Raw genomic sequence first — 15,766 nt, forward strand, 5'->3', positions numbered from 1 at the left:
GTGGAAGTCAATGAGGCCATTAAAGAAAAATATTTAATGGCACAGAAAGATGTTTATGTATATTATTAAACAAACAAAATGCATATTACCTCATCACAGTTCTATAAAATTATATGATTAGAAAAGAAGGATACACATCAAAATGTTTCTCTGGGTGCTAACCACTCTCTTCTTTTTATTTGCCTGTGTTTTCTCAATTTCCTGCAACACCAAGATGTATAACTTTATAAAGAGAAAAATAAGAGTTTCTGTTTAAAAAAAAAGAATAGGAAAATAGATATATTTGCATTACTTCTGCTTTCTATGAATACCACTGCCTTGTACTTGACTTACACTATCATTCTTAAAGGTTACATTTATTGGGAACTGGCCATCAACCAAGTTCAATAGAATCACTGCCTCCAATCCTCACAACAGCTCTATAAGTATCATTGTTATCCACAGACTGCAAATGAGAAAATTGGGACCAGAGATTAAGTGACCTGCCAAATGTCAAAGTTTGTGAATGATAGGAAGAGGATTCAAACTCAACCCATTCTGGATCCAAAGCCCAGGTGTATTCTCCTGCCTGTTGCCTTTCTACTGCTGTGGTCACAGGGCAGGTATTTAGGACCTAATTTCACCTGTCTTTTCAGGATTCCTGAGTTCCTAACTATCTTTGAGTTACAGATCCCTTTCAGAATCCTAGCTTTAGGAAAATGCACGGAAGGTTAAAACGCCCTCAGGCAAACTTCTTTTTTTTTTTTTTTAAAGATTTTATTTATTTATTCGATAGAGATAGAGACAGCCAGTGAGAGAGGGAACAAGCAGGGGAGTGGGAGAGGAAGAAGCAGGCTCATAGGCAGAAGAGCCTGATATGGGGCTCGATCCCATAATGCCGGGATCACGCCCTGAGCCGAAGGCAGACGCCCAACCGCTGTGCCACCCAGGCGCCCCCCTCAGGCAAACTTCTACCAAGCTCATCCATTGACCCATATTAGACCCTCAAAGTCAAACAAGAAGAACATCACAGACTAGCCAAGTTTCAGGGACAGACCAACAGGTAACCCAAGTAGTTGAATAGAGTAACTGAGTCAACAGATGACCGGACATTTAGGAACTGATAACAACTGTAGGTCAAGGGTAAGAACAAGCGAAACATGGGAATGAGCCAAGGTAAATATAAACGAGGGTGGAGACCAACCAGACTGTTTCAGTGATTATAAGGATGGAGCCAGGGAACTGCCTTCTCTTTCGTGGCTTCACCTAGCACATGGGGTTTGGCAAGCCAGGAGAGGAAAGGCCTTCAACCAGGAAATGGAGACTAAGTCGACATTGGACACCAGTGAAATGTGCTGAAGGGGGCTCAGTGTCGAGTTCCTCCAGGACCCCAATAGCACACAAGTTACCCTGGCCTACCCCACTCTTTCTCATGGGTCTCTTTCCCAGTCAGCCAGGATGTCTTCTACACCCTTCTTCTTGCTTCTATGCCTACTCTCTTCTCTTCACTCTCTCAACCCCCATCCTAGACCCGTTCCTTTCCTCTGGGAAGATTGCAACAGCTTCCTTACTGACTTGCTAGCCCCAGACTCATCTTCCTAATGCTGGTGTTTGAAACTTCTTTGACAAGTCCTCAGCTTACGTACCTTCAACGACAAGGGAGTGCACTTTCTTCAAGGTAATCCAGTTCATCTCTGAAAGTTATGATAACCAATGAGGACTGGATAACTACTATTAAATTGAACCCTATGAAATTGCTGTTTGTGTAGGACAAAAATAGTCAAATAGGGGCAATTTCATAGGGTTCAACTTAATATGCACTGGGTAATACATAGCTTGGCACTACACTATAAACTTTCTCAATCTCCACAGCAGTCATGTAAAAGCATTCTAATTTTACAGATAAGCAAAATGAGGTCCAGGAGAAATTAAATAATTTACACAAATAGTAAATGACAGGCCTAGGGTCAGCCCCAGATCTGACTCCTGAGCTCCACCTCTTAAGCACTCTGGGTGTTACCTTCTTATAATAACCTATACTTCTGTCCTACTCCCTGGATCCTCTCTGAACAAACTGGCACACACTCCACACCCAACAGCCTTTCAGAGCTTCCTCCCAATGGAATATCCCTGGTTCCTTCATTCCTTCACTATTGCTCTTTACAAGAGGGATGAATGGTGGGAGCTTGTGGAGACCTTTCACCCAGTAATGGAATTTGTGGCACTAATATGCCAACCATCCCCATTCAAGTAGGTCCTGAATGTCAGAGTCCTATTCTTTCAACAAAAAAAAACCTTTCCACAAATGCCTTTTCTTGACCCATTTGGTTCCTTGCTTTGTCCTATTTCTTTCTTTATCCCCCCCCCCTTTTACCTCCAAACTCACAGTCTTAAAATCACCTAGGGACCCAGCAATTACACTTCTGGGTATATACCCAATGGAATTGAAAATATATGTCCATATAAAGACTTGTGAGTGGAAGTTCATAACAGCCACAAAGTGAAAATAACCCAAATATCCATCAAATAATAAATGGATTTTTAAAAACCTAATAAATGGATAAACAAAATATATAACTATAGTATATCTATACAGTGGAACATTATTTAGCCATAAAGAGGGATGGAGTTCTGATACATGCTATAACATGGTTGAACCTTGAAAACATTAGGCTAAGTGAAAGTAGTCGGACACAAAGGGCCACATATTATATAATTCCATTTGTATAAAATGTCCAGAAGAGGCAAACCATTAGAGAAAGCAGCTTAGTGGTCACCAAATGATGAGAAAGTAGATTAGCAGTGGCATACCGTAACAAATACACTAAAAACCACAGAATTGCACACTTTAAAATGGTGAAACTCATGTCATATGAATTATATCTCAATTTCAAAAATTTTAAGTCACCTATGACTTGAGTCACCTAACTTTTCAAAACTTTTCACTTTCTTCACCCATGAAATGTGGATCTTGGACTAGAGATTATTCTATATAAGTAGTTCCAGCTATTCTTTCAGAAGAATCCTCTAGCAAGGCTCATGGTCAGGAACGGACAGGTCAGCCATTCCTGGTCAGTCCTCCCTCACTCTGAGCCCATCTAGAGTCATGGATCCTGGAGTGTTTGGGACACATTATTAGATCTTTTATGGATAGGGAAATCAACAAAACCTTGAGAGAAGACAGGACTTTTTCAAGGTCACAGAATGAATCAGTGGCATTCTGGGCCTGCAGTCCTGTTTTCTTCTTTCTAGTAGTATGTGTTTCTTTTTTAGACTAGACTACAGAGAAAATTTTTTCCTAACCCTACCAGTAGACCCTGCTCCTGGTGAAAGAAACTTCAGATTTCCTTCCACTAATATCTGAAATCAGGCCTGCAAGCAAGTTAGGAGGTCACCCGCTGCAAATACCCACTTATCTGTACCTACCCAACAATTAGAACTGAAATTTTTCAACAGGCTTGACTTCCTCATTCTGGCATATTGAAAAATAAGGTAAAAGTAGATTTCTTGCAAAGCAGTTGCTTCCTAACCCAGTTGCAGCTAAGCCTAGTTGGTATATTATGAGAAAGCTCCTGGGCTGGGCTTTTTTGGAGATTTTAAGAGATAAAATTTTACTTCCATCTTCAAAGAGCTTGAGTTTGATGAGAGGACAGATGTGCAGAAGAAATATAGCCTAGAATGTAGACACTCCCATTGAAATGGAAGGAAACCAATAGCTTGGGGGTTCCAAATAGGGAAAGAGTCTAGTTGGGGTCTCAAAGAATCTATGGAGGGAATGGCATTTAGACTGGGTGGAAGGAAGAGGCAGAGGGCACAGCAAGAATGAAGGTGCAAAAACCAGAAAGAAGGAAGAACACTAGAGTGGAGCTTAGAGTACCTGTTGAGAAATTGTGAAAAAATAAGCAGAAAGAGTATTGGGGCCACATTCTGAAGATCTGTTAATGCCAGGATTAAGAAAAACTGCTTACTTTCTGAGGGGAGGAGTTGGGGTAAGAACAGTCTCGTAGACTCTGGTATAGCCTTGGAGAGCAAAAGTAGCATTATTCATCCAAATGCTTAGAGGGCTGTAAGCTCTCTAGGTGTTTTTACTAAAAAATAGAACGATGTTCATTACAGCATTGTTTATAATGCTAGAAAATTACAAACAACCTAAATGTGTAACTGTAGAGCGGTGGTTCTCAACAGATGTGATTTTGACCCTAGGGGACATTTGGAAATGTCTGGATTCATTTTTGGTTGTCACAACTTGAAGAATTCTAGTCTAGTAGGTGGAGGCCAGGGATGTCGCTAAACATTGTACAATATATAAGACAGTCTCCACAACAAAGAGTTACTGGGCCCAAAATGTTGATAGTGCCAAGGTTGACAACATGTATATATTATTTATAGTTATACCTAAATCTTTAAAATATATATTAAATCTTATAAATAATATGAATTTTAATATTTTCCTGGAGAATATGTATGTATGTATATATATATATATATATATATATATATATATAGTCTGTATTTTAAAATATCCAAAAAAGTATTGCAGTGGTAATATCTGGGATTACATTTAATTTCAGTATTTTTCCTTTGTGTCTTCTTGTCTTTTCTAAATTGTACTCAAGAATATATGGGAGTTTTTATTTTGTATGAGTCAGGGTTCTCTGGAGAATTGGCTCACGTGGTTATGGTCCCACAATCTGCTGTCTGCAAACTGGAGAACCAGGAAATCCATTGGTATAATTTAGTCTGCGTCCAAAGGCCTGAGAGCCAGGGGACCAAAGGTGTAAGTCCTAGTCTGAATCTGAGGACCAGGGGTGCCAATATCCAAGGGCAGGAGAAGAGGGAAGTCCCAGTTCAGGTAGAGGGCACATTCACCCTTCCTCCACCTTTCTGTTCTAGTCAGGCCCTCTCCTGATTGGATGATGCCCACCCTACTAGTGAGGGTGATCTGCATTACTTAGCCTTCTGATTCAAGTGCCAATCTCTTGTAAAAAACACCCTCATAGACACACCTGGAAGTAATGTTTTACCAGCTATTTGTGTATTCCTTACCCTGTCAAGTTGGCATATAAAATTAACCGTTCCAGACTTACAATTAAAACAATGTTTTACTGCGCATCAAGAATGTGCCAGACAGCACTGCAAGGCCTAGGGAATCCGCCCTGGCGGGTCCCTGCCTTTTGCAACTCACAATCTAGATGTGAAGACAAACGACAAAGAAACAAACAAACAAAAAAAAACNTTACTGCGCATCAAGAATGTGCCAGACAGCACTGCAAGGCCTAGGGAATCCGCCCTGGCGGGTCCCTGCCTTATGCAACTCACAATCTAGATGTGAAGACAAACGACAAAGAAACAAACAAACAAACAAAAAAAAACATAATTTCTAACAGTAATAAATGCAATAAAAGAAAGAAATAGGATGATGTGACAGGCAGGACCTGGGGAGGGTACTACTAGGGATAAGATGACAAGGGATGATTAGCGTGAGCTGAGACCTTGAGGTTGAGAAGGAGCTGGTGTGCAGAGAGCTGGGGAAGAGCATTCCAGACAGATGGCTCACATTATTTATGGTGAGAATTTAGAAATTCAGGTTGCTGCGTGGCCTGCCAGACCAAGGGGTCACCTGTAGACACAGTGCTGAATGGGCACAATACTCTAAGAATTTACTACACACTACAATAAAGGAAGTAATCTACTTTCCATTAAAGTTCGTTTGCAAAGTTCAGAGTGCCAGCAACAGTCTATTAGCCTGCATTCCACAGTGTTTATAACATAGAGACACCAGGCTTTCTTAGGCATATTCACAGAAATGAACGTACATTTCATCAGAAAGAAAATGTTCTCCTCCTCCCCTGGTGTACTAGAGGGTACTTCAGGGAAGATTCTGGTATTTCAAGATTCAAAAAGAGCTGACAGCAACTAGACTACGTGTGCATTTCTGACTGACAATCCAAAAAGAGATTGTATCCAGAAAAACCACATTAAAGTGCCAAGAGAAAGATGGGGGCGGGGGAAAGGTTTAAGGGAAATAGATTTTAAAAGCGAGGCTCTACAGAAAGGACAGAAACGAAAATGATCACTAGAAGTTACCTCTGAGTAGCAAGATTATGATGGTGACTTTAATGATCTTCTTTGTGTATTTTCTACAGTGAACATGTATTTTTGTAATAAAAGAAAAAAATATGAACGGCGTTATTTTTACGAGGGCCCCTTGAATTCTGAAATTAAAGGATCGTTGACATCTAAAGCTGGGAAACACTTTGATGCAGATTCTGAAATCGGGCCCCATAAGTGCCAGACCCGTAATGTACACGCGGAAGCAGGCTGAATGGTGAGCATGCGCAGTGAGGCCGTGCTGGGGAGGCACCGGGAAAGAATGCGCAGAAGGGTGGCGTGAGGGGGAAGAGGGCGCTGGGAGCGGAGTGCGCCGTCCCTCTCAGCTCCAGTCATTCCTGCCAGGGAGGAAAGCGGGCACAGAGTTGTTAGATGTTCCGATTCTCCAGCAGACGCTGAACGAATCTCCTCAACAGCGTATGTAGGCTTCTGTGTCAAACGTTGAAGGAAAACACACGTACAGTAGCGGGTCTTCCCTGTGCTGCCCGTTGGCAGTCTCTGCTTTGGGGTTGTTTTTAGTTTGGCCCACCTCCGGCTCTGTCTAGAAATCCCTTCTCAGCTGTTAGGCCAAGGTGAAAGGAAACCCTCACCTCCCCCCCCTCCCCAAATCTGGGGCCCGGCAGCCTCTGGAAACTTCTGATCCTCATAATCCTTGTTCTCGAGAAATATTAATGATTTAATCTCCCAAGCTCTCTCCCTCACCTCTGCAGCCACAGCTGCGAGATCCACCAGCCAGACCCACAGAAGCCCAGCTTGGCACGAAACCCTTCTTGACCCCGTTTTGCCACAGACTTCCCTGGGAAGGCCAGCTTGAGCCTCTCTACGGGGGTAGCCAGTGGGATTGGAGCCATGGGCGAGGTGACGGCGGAGCAGGTGGAGAAGTTCCTGGACTCGAATATCATGTTTGCCAAACAGTGCTACAACCACCGCTACCGGGCCAAGGTCATCTCAGAGCTGCTGGGGGCCAAGGAGGCAGCCGTGGACTTCAGCAACTACCACTCGCTGAGCAGTGTGGAGGAGAGTGAAGTCATCTTCGACCTCCTGCGGGACTTCCAGGAGAATTTGCAGGCGGAGAGATGCATCTTCAACGTCATGAAGAAGCTGAGCTTCCTTCTGCGGGCAGACCGCATGAGCCTGTTCATGTACAGGGTCCGAAATGGCATCGCAGAGCTAGCCACCCGGCTCTTCAACGTCCACAAGGATGCTGTTCTTGAGGAATGCCTGGTGGTGCCCGACTCCGAGATTGTGTTCCCCCTGGACATGGGCGTCGTGGGTCACGTCGCACACTCTAAAAAGATCGCCAATGTCCTCAACACAGAAGAGGTACCCTCTTCCCCATAAGAAGGGGGGCAGGGAGGCATTCTTCCATGGGGTTCTGGAGGGGGTGCAAGTGGGGTGGGGAACTGCTGGCCATCAATACTGGGCTCCTCATAGTTTGGCACTTCTTTTAATTTATTTACTTCTAACATTTTATTTGGGAAAAAAAATTCCAAACCTAACAGAAGAGTTAAAAAATAGTACAGAGAACTATATTATACATCTTTCATCCAAATTCACCAGCTGTTCGCTCGTCACATTTGCTTTCTCTCTCCATTTTTTCTGACCCATTTGCGAGTCAGTAGCAGACAACATGCTGTGTATTTCCACAACAAGGACGTTTCTTACGTATCCACAGTACAGTGATCAAATGCAGGAAACGTAGCATTGAGGCAATACTATTATCTTTTTTTTTAAATTTATTTGACAGTGACAGAGACAGCCAGCGAGAGAGGGAACACAAGCAGGGGGAGTGGGAGAGGAAGAAGCAGGCTCATAGCGGAGGAGCCTGATGTGGGGCTCAATCCCATAATGCCGGGATCACACCCTGAGCCGAAGGCAGACGCTTAACCACTGTGCCACCCAGGCGCTCCAAGGCAATACTATTATCTAATAAACAACCCAGGTTCACTTTTTGCCATTCACCTCAATTATACCCAGATAGCACTATCTCTGTAGTCCCCTCAAATCTGAAACAGTTCCTCGGTCTGTATTGTTTTCCACGATGCTGATGTTTTTGAAGGGTGCAGGCCAAATACTTTGCAGAAATGTCTCTCCATTTGGGCTTCATCTGTGTTTTCATGATTAGATTCGGGGTCGTGCGTTTCTATCAGCCGTATCCTGGAGTGATGTTGTTGTCTTTGTGCATTACATCAGGAGACATATGATGGCGGTCTGTCTCGTTATTGGAAATGTTAATAGTACCACTGGTTAAGCGCTTGGCTCTTGTTTCTGAGTCCAGCATTCCATGAGATTCACCTGGCAGCTCTGATAAAGACCTCTTTGATCACCAGGACAAAACACTTCATATAGTTCTCCCCATGGCTCTCTGCCCCAGGGGCCAGCTCCTACTTATTCTTTGGATCTCAACTTATAGGTCACTTCTTCCAGGAGGCCCTCCCAGATCCCTCTGTTACAGTTTTCTTCCTAAAACCATTTATCATAATAAGCCTGAGGGGCCAGGGACCATGCTGCCTTATTCTCCACTGTATCCCAGCAAATGTCTGGCACAAAACAGAAGCTCAGTAAATATTTGGCATTAAAGACTCACCATCAGGTAATTATACTCAGTTTCTTTAACACCTGCCTTGCCCAAAAGAATGTTCGCCCCATTATAGCAGGGCCCACGCCTAGTCAGCAGCACTGACCAAACCAAGAGCCTGTGTTCAGGCATTTCCAAGATGCAGCCTGGACGTTTTGTACTATGCTCACCTTACCGCTGGCCTTGTTTCAGATTAAGGGTCATAAAGTTAAAAGGGGAGAGAGGAGGCTCCAGAAATTATCTCATCCATCTGCCTTATTTAATAGCTGAGGAGCCTAGAGTCAGAGAGCTTGAGAAGTGGCCTGTCCAAAGTGACCAAGGAGTTAGGGCAGAGCCAGGACTTCCCATCCACAAATGCAGGAATTCGAATGGGTCATCTCTTTGACTTGGGTTCCTGGACAAGATAAGAAGCACAGACCTCCGCCTCTGTAGGAGATAGTTTTCCTTGAAATCCACTGGGCTGGATCTCCCATGGGGCTCATCTTTCCCCTGTTTCCCCTTGGACATCCAAGGGTGGGTGTGGGGGGGGAATGTTTCCGCGGCCAGAGGGCTTTCAACTAGCCTGGAGTCTGTTTTCCCTTCAACTCTCTCTAGACTTTAATGGCAGCCAACGTGGATTTCCACAATCTTATAGCATAGCTGATTATCCCTTTTTCACAGATGGTGAAACTAAGACCCAGAAAGGATAATAACTTGCTCAGAGCCACTCTGACAGAAAGTGACAAAGTGGGTAATTGAACCCAGGCACTCTGGCCTTGTGCCCACACTTTTCACTGCTCTGCCGTACTTCCTCCTTATCTATAAAATGAGGGCATTTCAGGTGCTGTTTATCAGTGGTCATTTCCAATCGTAGAGCAGAGAATTAAGAGGTTAAGCTTTGAGGTCACATCTGGGTGTGAATCATGACTGTGACTTTCTAAGAATAGTGCCTTGCCTTATTGTTGAGCCGGCCTGGGCTCACTTCCTCATTTATAAAATGGGGCGAGAATACCTACTGTGCAGTGTTGTTGTACGATCAAAGAAGTGAATTATTTCCTGTCTAGCAAGGTTTTTGGCACATTGTAGTGCTGCTTTTGGCCGCTCCTTATTATTATTATTACTGTTCTGTGGTTATTAAGGGTCTTTTCTAAGGGATGGATGGTGTACCAGGTCTGGGTGGGATTTGGAGAAGAATCCAGTCCTGCCCTTCTGGAACTTTCAGTTTAGATTCTGTTGGTGGGAAAAACAGAAGAGAGGTGCTAAGATTTCTGTCAATCCTGGTGTTGAGGGACTGAGGATTTAGGCCGGTGTTCTGATGCTGACGTACCCTCGTCTAAGGGTTTGCTGAGCCCCTGTGCTAAGGGAACGCCTGCTATTTCCTGCTCAGACCCAAAGTTCACTCTGGAAGGAATGCCTGCGCTTCCCTGGAAGCTTTTGAGCCTGGGTTGGTCTCCCTGGCTGGTGACTCAGGCCTGGGGGGTGCAGTTTGCTTCCAGGCCAGCAAGCCTTGGTACTCAGCATTTGCCTGTGTGTGCTCCCTCCTTGAGGAACCTTGCTCTGTTCGGGACTCTGGATATTGACTGGAGGCTGCGTGGAGGAGGAGGAAGATGGTATAGACTGTGGTCTGGGTTGACCCTGTCCCATCAACAAGTGATAGCCTTCAGCACCCTCAAAACACTTGGGCCATGGTTACAATCACTGGAGTTTTGAAATGTGAACCCATGAATGAAGAAGTTTCCCAGGGTTGTAATATAACTCCCCGTGTCCCAGCAAATTCCTGCTCAACCTTGGGATCTCCTCAGGAAGATTTGCCATTAGGATTGCTGGATAAAATATAGGATTCCCAGTAAAATTTGAATTTTAGATAAACAAATATTTTAGTATAAGTACATCCCATGCAATATTTAGGATATACTTATACTTTAAAAAGTATTTATTTACTTGGAATTCAAATTTAACTAGGCATCTTGTATCTATTTGCTAAATCTGGCAACCCTACTAGCCCTTCAATATTTGTACTCTTTATCCTTTTGCCTTAGGAAAGCCCACAAGGCCTGCCTGTTCCTGTCTGGTTTATTTGCCACTGGTCCCTGGCACCTAGTCCAGTGCCTGGGACAGAGTGGGTACTCATTTCATTACAGATGATTACATGAATTAATAAATGATGACCCTTGCCCAGTTGGCTGTGATATTGTGATTTATAAAAAGAAATATTTGTTTGATCTTTGTCCTGATTCCTGACATAGAACTCCTAAGACTCTTATTATTTCATAAGTGATAGGAGCATCTGACATAGAGCTTCTAAATTCCTTGGAATTTCCTATCTGGTAGATGGTTTTTTGTTCTAAAGAGATGACTTTTGGTGGGCTCCTGGATGGAGCCAATCACCAGAAAGCTCAAGCTATGATTACAAAGTTGGAACTTTCAGGCCACCTCTTCACTCTCTGACCACAGGAGATGGGCTGAAAATGGAGCCAATAGTCAATCATGCAGATGTGATGAAGCCTCCATAAAAATCCCCAAAAGAACAGGGTTCAGAGGGTTTCCGGGTTGGTGACCATAGGCACGTGCCAGGAGGGTGGCGCACCTCAACTCTAGGGACCAGAAGTGCCTGCTCTCAAGACCCTTTGGGATCTCACCCTATGTATCTCCTCATGTGACAGGTTATCTGTATCTTTTATTGTGTCCTTTATCATACAATAAACCTGTAAATGTGAGTATTTCCCTGAGTTCTGTGAGCCGCTCTGGCCAATTATCAAACCCAAGGAGGGGGTCTCAGCCATCCAGTCAGAAAGATAGGTGACAGGGGCGCCTGGGTGGCACAGCAGTTGAGCGTCTGCCTTCGGCTCAGGGCGTGATCCCGGCGTTATGGGATCGAGCCCCACATCAGGCTCTTCTGCTATGAGCCTGCTTCTTCCTCTCCCACTCCCCCTGCTTGTGTTCCCTCTCTTTCTGGCTGTCTCTATCTCTGTCGAATAAATAAATAAAATCTTTAAAAAAAAAAAAAAGAAAGATAGGTGACAAACTGGGACTTGTGATTGGCGTTTGAAGTGGGGACAGTCTTGTGGGATTGAACTCTCATCTGCGGGGTCTGAGGCTGACTCCAGAGAGATGGTGTCAGAACTCAGCTGATTCGTTGGACAGTCAGCTGGTGTCAGAGAACTGGTCAGTGTGGGAAAAACACCTACACATCTTGTCTCAGAGCGTTGTGAATGTGTTACTAGTGTGAGAGGAAAGGAGAACAGGGAGTTTTTCCAACACACGACAATTCCCATTTCTGAAGGCTGAACCTGAGAGCACATTTCCAGAGACTCTCACAGATGTTGTCCCTCCCTGCGTGGGAGACCCAGAACCCAGCATGCTAGACTGGAAGGAAGCCTCGTGGAGGACCCAGTCCAACACTCTGATTTTACCAAAGGGCAAACTGAGGCTCAGAGAATCTTCAACTACTGATAATGTACTGACTGACCCCCTGAAGCCTCAGAGAACCAGTCCCTCCCTCCCATTCACGCATCCTGTGGGGACATCCTTCACGTTATGGTTTGAATTGTGGGTTCATGTATTATATGATGCTCCCATTATTCTGTGAGAACCCAGTGAGGACAACCTCTTCTTTCTTTTTTTTTTTTTTTAAAGATTTTATTTATTTATTTGACAGAGGTAGAGACAGCCAGCGAGAGAGGGAACACAAGCAGGGGGAGTGGGAGAGGAAGAAGCAGGCTCATAGCAGAGGAGCCTGATGTGGGGCTCGATCCCATAACGCTGGGACCACGCCCTGAGCCGAAGGCAGACGCTTAACCGCTGTGCCACCCAGGCGCCCCAACCTCTTCTTTCTTATTGGTCTTGGCATATCCAGTGCTTCTCACAGAGCCTGTTTTCAGTAAATATGAATGAATGAAAGAATCAATCAGTTCATCAGTGTATCAATATATAAACCAGTGAATGAATGGCTGTCCCACTTGCCAGCAAGGGAGTTGTCTATAGACAACTATGTGACGGGGCTGATGTGAGAGTTAATGAGATAAGAGATTAAGTCATAGGGTCGGAGACTGCGTATATCATTGTTTGCTCCATAAACAGTAGATCTCACCAAGGGACACAACGGAGCTTGGCACCGTGAAGGTTTGAAAAGAGGAATTGGGATTTCTGAGAATGAGAAGTCATCTTGAGTTGCATTGCAATAGAATCAAAACTGTTCACAGTGGCCTCCAAGGCTCAGCCGGAAGGGGCCCCTGCCCACCTGTCAGACTTCCTTGCTCTCCACTCTCCCTCTCCCTTGCTGTGCTTCAGAGACTCTGGTCTTCTTTCTCTTTCTCAGTTGGGCCAAGTCACTGCCCCCTCCTGGCCTTTGCACTCCCTGTGCTCCCTGCTTAGAATGTGTTCCATCCACCCAGCTCCCCTGAAACTTCAGCTCTCAGCCTCACCTCTACAGAGAAGCCTCCCTTGTTCGCGGCCGTAACCGCAGGGTCTAGAACGGTGCTCAGCATAAATGGTGCTCCGTGAATGCTAACTGAATGAATGAATGACTCTGGGCTTTCCCTAAGCTGGGCCTCTGCGTCCCCGGACTTTAAAATAAACAGTTGGAGTTAAATGGCTTCTAAGGCCCCTTCTGCTTTTGATAATCTGAGTTTCTGTGACATGGTCGTGTAGCACACTTTCTAGGCTGAAAATATAAGGATGGCAGTGATTGTGCAAACACCAGTGAGCTGGCAGCTGTATTACTCGTGAGAGAGTTCTGGGGCTCTCAGTGAGAAAGAGGGTTCTGGTAGATTTGGTAACATCTGCTTCAGATGCAGGTAAGGCCCAAGTATTGTTTTCCTTGATAGAAGTGAATTTTGCAAGATGGAATGGTTTCATGAAATGAATCTGAACATGCCCCACCCAGGCCTGTGTGTAGGGATTTATCCGTGTCCTTAGAGAATGACATGGAAAACTGTTCATGACTAATGCCTCTTTAGAGATTTTGCTTAATCCTCTGTTGCTAATTCAAGTAGAGCCCTCCAGGCTTCTCTTAATTCCTGTACCCTTCACCTGGTTTGAGACACCTTCACTGACAACAGGGCTGTTGCCTGTCTGTCTAATCCCACTCCTGCTGGAGAAATCCATAGATGCAGACCATTACTCTCTGAATTTCTCTATTGTGGGAAAGGTTTTGCACACTCAATTCTAGAAAAGCTGTGTGAATCGGCTCTATGAAATATGCGTCCTTTCTCAGAACAGCACGAACTATGCATTTCTGGGCTGGCTCGTGTCCCAAGCAACGCTGATGGTTGGGAGAACTCATAGTGCTACCAAGAAACAGAAAGATGGCTTCTTTTGGATTTAAGACAACAGTTCAGGCTTTCTCTCTTCTTTCTGCCCTGTGCTGGCCTCCCAGGCTGCTTTAGGGGTGGGGGGCCAGGATGTGTACTCCTCTGTACTCCCCCAGCTTTGAGCCAAGCCCTAGGTCCTGTATTACTATTATTGATTTGTCCGTGAGGGGACCTGAAACTTAGTCTCCCTTGTATCCCTAGCGCTCAGCATAAGGCCTGACACACGATGGGGCTTCCATTAAGACCTGTGGGATAGGGATATCCTTTGGACTGATTGCGTGGTGCTAGAACTGAATTGCTCAAAAAGCTGGAAGTACCAAGTTCTTTTGTTCAATGACCAGCACCCAGGTCTACCCTTACCGAGGCTTCCCTTAAAGGCAGCAGAGCTGAGGGCAGGTTCTGGACACACACATGCGCGCATGCGCGCGCGCACACACACACACACACACACACACACACACATACACACACACACAGCAAGTCACATTAACTCTCTGGAGTCTCAGTTTCCCTTTGTAGAGAATGGGCTACTCAGGGTCCCCACCTCATAGTATTAAAGTGAGTTGATACAAGTAAAATACCACACGTGATACCTGCTAGCAATTGTGATTATTCTCCTCACTAGAGTCTTTTCCTCACTCAAGTTTCTATTTTGGGCTTAACTGCTATCACCTCAAGAGAGGCTTTTCTAGCACCCCTCCCCAGGCAAAGTCAGTGCCCCCCATCCTCAGGCCCCCACAGAGCTTTGCTCGCATCTCCTCTACAGTCCTTAGTAAGTTGATTCTCAGACTTTCTCCTACTGGATTTTGGAGGCCTCCAGGGCAGAAATCACCCCTGATTGCATTGCCCTTGCTGAACAGAAGTAGATGGAAATGTCTTCATTCTCTTGTCAAAAGATAATAGCGAGTCCCCTCCTCCCACCACCTACCATGGGCACATGTGGCTCCGGGCTGTTTTACTATCTTTGCTCTTCCTCTGCCCACCCATGCCTGTCTCTGTCTCCCTTCAGGATGAGCATTTCTGTGACTTCGTGGACACCCTCACAGAGTACCAGACCAAGAACATCTTGGCTTCCCCCATAATGAATGGGAAGGATGTGGTGGCCATAATCATGGCTGTGAACAAAGTGGACGGGCCCCACTTCACCAAGACAGATGAAGAGGTAAGAATGCTTTAGAAACTGCCGGGGTGGTCATGCTAGCAGCTCTCCTAGCTCGAGAAGTCCCCTGAACCTTGTTACTTGGCCTGGCCTTGGTTTCCCCATCTGTAAGATAAGGGAATTAGTGTGATGCTTTCTAAGGGAGACAGGACAGGGTAATAGTTAGGATGTTGGGCTCTGGAGCCCGGAGTACAGGGATAATTGTCTTGGCTCTGCTAATACCTAGCTGTTTGACTTGGGCAAGTTACATAATTTCTTTAAACCTCAGGGGGTTTTTGTGTATTTGTTTTTGTTTTTGTTTTAAGTAGGCTCCGTGCCCAATATGGGGCTTGAACTCAGGACCTTGAGATCAAGAGTCAGATGCTCTACCAACTAAGCCAGCTAGGCACCTCTGAGCCTCAGTTTTCTTATCTGTAAAATGGGCCTAATTTTACAGTATCCATCTCTAGGGATACTTGTGATGGTCAGATAAGAGAACATACCTAGATGACTTACCACAGGGACAGCAAACTCAATAAATGGTAGCAATTTTTCATTAATACATCTTATGAACATTGACAGTCTACACTCTAGGAGTTTTACACTCTTATAATGCAATATTTTATGAATCAACATTCCATGATCCGTCTGCTCAAATTGCCTCTGATG

At 44.9% G+C, this 15,766-nt stretch overlaps 1 protein-coding gene across 7 annotated transcripts in view; it reads left to right on the forward strand.

The window, feature by feature from the left end:
- The window catches only part of PDE6A (phosphodiesterase 6A), a 68,755-nt gene that overhangs the window by 4,808 nt on the left and 48,181 nt on the right, over positions 1-15,766 (forward strand). For 3 of the 7 annotated variants that reach the window (XM_034656887.1, XM_034656892.1, XM_034656893.1), the window contains exons 3-5: positions 6,126-6,307; positions 6,801-7,413; positions 14,969-15,121. In XM_034656887.1, coding sequence (XP_034512778.1) covers positions 6,940-7,413; positions 14,969-15,121 — 627 coding nt within the window. In that variant the 5' untranslated portion in view covers positions 6,126-6,307; positions 6,801-6,939. Of the gene's footprint in view, positions 1-6,125; positions 6,308-6,329; positions 7,414-14,968; positions 15,122-15,766 lie in introns of those variants that run through there. The other 4 variants (XM_034656891.1, XM_034656889.1, XM_034656890.1 and 1 more) reach the window with 4 other exon arrangements.

Source organism: Ailuropoda melanoleuca, chromosome 3, assembly GCF_002007445.2.
Source record: "Ailuropoda melanoleuca isolate Jingjing chromosome 3, ASM200744v2, whole genome shotgun sequence".
Classification (NCBI taxonomy): domain Eukaryota; kingdom Metazoa; phylum Chordata; class Mammalia; order Carnivora; family Ursidae; genus Ailuropoda; species Ailuropoda melanoleuca.